General features: G+C 50.5%; 1 gene segment (V, D, J or C); it reads left to right on the forward strand.

Annotated features, from left to right (window-relative positions):
* The first annotated feature begins 478 nt into the window (after nucleotides 1–478).
* Nucleotides 479–1,115, forward strand: LOC127034971 (immunoglobulin lambda variable 5-37-like). The segment is given in 2 exon segments: nucleotides 479–564; nucleotides 691–1,115. Coding segments are annotated over 2 exon segments (471 nt in total).
* Nucleotides 1,116–2,861: the final 1,746 nt, after the last annotated feature.

Genomic DNA, 2,861 nt, shown 5'->3' on the forward strand with positions numbered 1-2,861 from the left:
AGAAAAGGGGGAGGGGCGGATGAGAGCTCTCCTATCAAATCACAAATATTTTAAGCCACTCTCTTGCTTCTGGGCAGCAGACTCCTGATGTTTGAGCACTTGGGGTTGGCAGTAGTGCCTCGTGGCAGCGGCCCACGGAGGCTACCAGAGGGCTAGCAATCTGAGTGCTTGTGAAGGGAACTGAGAGACTCCTTTCCCCCACTGAGCAGTCTGCCATGACCTTGAGTTTGACATGGCTGCATTGTAAGGATGCCTTGCAAACCCTAGCAGTGTGGTCACTGTGGGACGAGAACTGAAATAACAACCTTATACAGCTGGATCTCATCACCCAGGGATGGTTTCCTCCGGCTTGTACCCATCTCTCTGGTCAGCAGAGCGAATCATATAAGATCAAATTAGCATAGAGGGTGGAGCTTGGATGCTGCACACTCAGGAGGATCAATATAAGGGACAGGTTCTGTGGGGCACTCTCAGTGGATCTGGCTTTTTATCCACAAAGGGCCTGAAATCTCCTCACCATGCTCTGGGCTCCCCTCATCCTCCTGCTGGGGACGTGGTGCACAGGTGAGAACAGCGGGAGCGGGGTCAATACACATTGAAGATACAGGTGATGCCAGTTTGTAAACTGTGTCACTAACAGCCCGGGACAGACACGGTGGGGTTCACAGGCTTCTCCATTATTTTTCCCAGGTTCTAGCTCACAGCCTGTGCTGACTCAGCCGCCCTCAATATCAGTGTCCCCAGGAAACACTGTGAAACTCTCCTGCACCATGAGCAGTGGGACCAGCATCAGTGACTACTATGTGTACTGGTACCAGCAGAAACCTTGGAATTCTCCACGATACCTGCTGTATTACTATACGGATTCCAGCAAGGGCCAGGGCTCTGGGGTCCCTGCTCGCTTTTCTGGTTCCAAAGACACATCCAGCAACGTCGCCTATTTGACCATCTCCGGGGTCCTGGCAGAGGATGAGGCTGATTATTACTGTGCTGTGTGGCATAACAATGCTTGTCACAGTGACACAGACAGATGGGGAAGTGAGAAAAAAACTTCCCCTCCCCAAACCTGGGCCCTGCAAAAATCCACCAACTGCAGAGTTTTCTCTCCAGCCTAACATATGATAGTGCTGCTCATCACAAGGAAATTCATATGATCTTTCCTCCAGCAAACAACATGCAGCTATCACCTGAGATCTCTGATGTAGGAAAACCAGGTACGGGGCGGGGAGGTGAGCAGGAGGGGAGGAAGGGCTACTGGAATGGGGAGGGGCATGAAGAGAGAAAGCAAAGGAAACAAAGATCTCTGGTGGCTCAGGGAGCCTATTACTCCTCCTGTGGAAAGAGGGAGGAGGATTCAGAGGCCAGTGTTCTCCGCAGAAAGGGGTACAGGCTGCCCTTCCTGGCTGCCTGTTCTGTTATGGCTCTGAGCTCTCCCCTGGTCTGAGTGAACGAGTCCCTCACTTGGCAGCAGCTTGGTCCGTTACCAGCGAGGCCTGCAACACAAGGATAGCTGATGGGCCATGCTGGCATCTAGCATTGTTCTCCGCCTTTTCACTGTGGGGAGATGCATTCCAAAGCCAGGGGATAGATGTTTATTAATAGAGGCAAATTACTTTCCTGTTTTATTGCACTGAACCTGGTAACTGCACATCAGAGAGGACTCCTCTGACTTGCTCACACATTTGATATCTAGCAAAAGGAGCCAGTGATTTCACTAGCAAAACCTCTCAAGAAAGAGTCTCAGTCTTAGAAACGAATCAGGATGATTTCAGTCCAGGTAGCGGTCATAACTTGGTGACTTTAGCCACTAGGGGGAGCGCTTTATCTCTAGAAGTGGAGTGTGAGACAATGCCGGCTGTGCAGCAGTTTGCACATATGTGAGGCTGCAGGCTGGTGGGGACTGAAGTTCTGGGTTCAGCAGTGTAGAGCTGTGCTAAGACATTCGAGCAATGGGATTTGAAGACAGTAATACAGAAAACATTCTCTTTAGAGTTCCGGATCCTTAACCCCGTAATTGACACCAATTCCACTCCACAGAAGTGAAAAGTAGAATACAGTGACTGCGCAGTCAGCGCCCCTCTTTGCCATTTCTCTGGCTTTTCCTCACAGGTTGTGGTCAAAATACCCATCTCCTAATTAGTCATGATTGAGACCCTCCCCTGTCTCAGGGCTCTGCTGGGTGAGGGAGATGGAAGGGAGGTGCCAGCAGCAGTCAATGAGCAGGGAGAAGATCTGCATGAAGGGACAGTTCTCCAGCTCCGGGGGTTTAAGAGAAATTCCAGCCACAGACCCATTACATTTTTAAGATGCCTCCAAATATTCCCAGCCATCCTAGGTTCAGCACCTGTCTAGGTCTTATCTGCATGGAAACCATCTCTCATCTCCCTCTATCAGGAGTTTACCAATCCTCCCCTTGGCCTGGGGATGGTAAGGCAGAGACCAAGGGAGCTCAGGTTTATTCTTGTTGATCCTGACAGGGACAAATTGTGCCCTGGTTTCATTAGACTCAGGATACAGAGCCCCAAATGCTAGTGTCCCCAGTCAGAGAAACCCTCATTTCCTTCATGGGTTCCCAAAGCCATCAGTAGAGTCTGTCCCAGCAGGGGAACCTTCTCCATTTCCTGTTCTGTGCTCTGGCTCTTTAAACCCCAGGAGTCGATGCTGGTCAATGGGGGGTGGGTAGTTCACAATGATGGCTGTAGCTGTGGCAGTGCAAGACTCCCACTCTGGACCCTCCACAGAGACTCTTCATGTTTCTCCCACTTGCTTTTTTATTGAGGTGAGGTTAAATAATAGACATTTCAGCCCGAAAAGTATCTTTGTGTGCGGGGAGCATAACAGGGCCAGACCAGGCCAGAGCA

Source organism: Gopherus flavomarginatus, chromosome 15, assembly GCF_025201925.1.
Source record: "Gopherus flavomarginatus isolate rGopFla2 chromosome 15, rGopFla2.mat.asm, whole genome shotgun sequence".
In the NCBI taxonomy this organism is placed as follows: domain Eukaryota; kingdom Metazoa; phylum Chordata; order Testudines; family Testudinidae; genus Gopherus; species Gopherus flavomarginatus.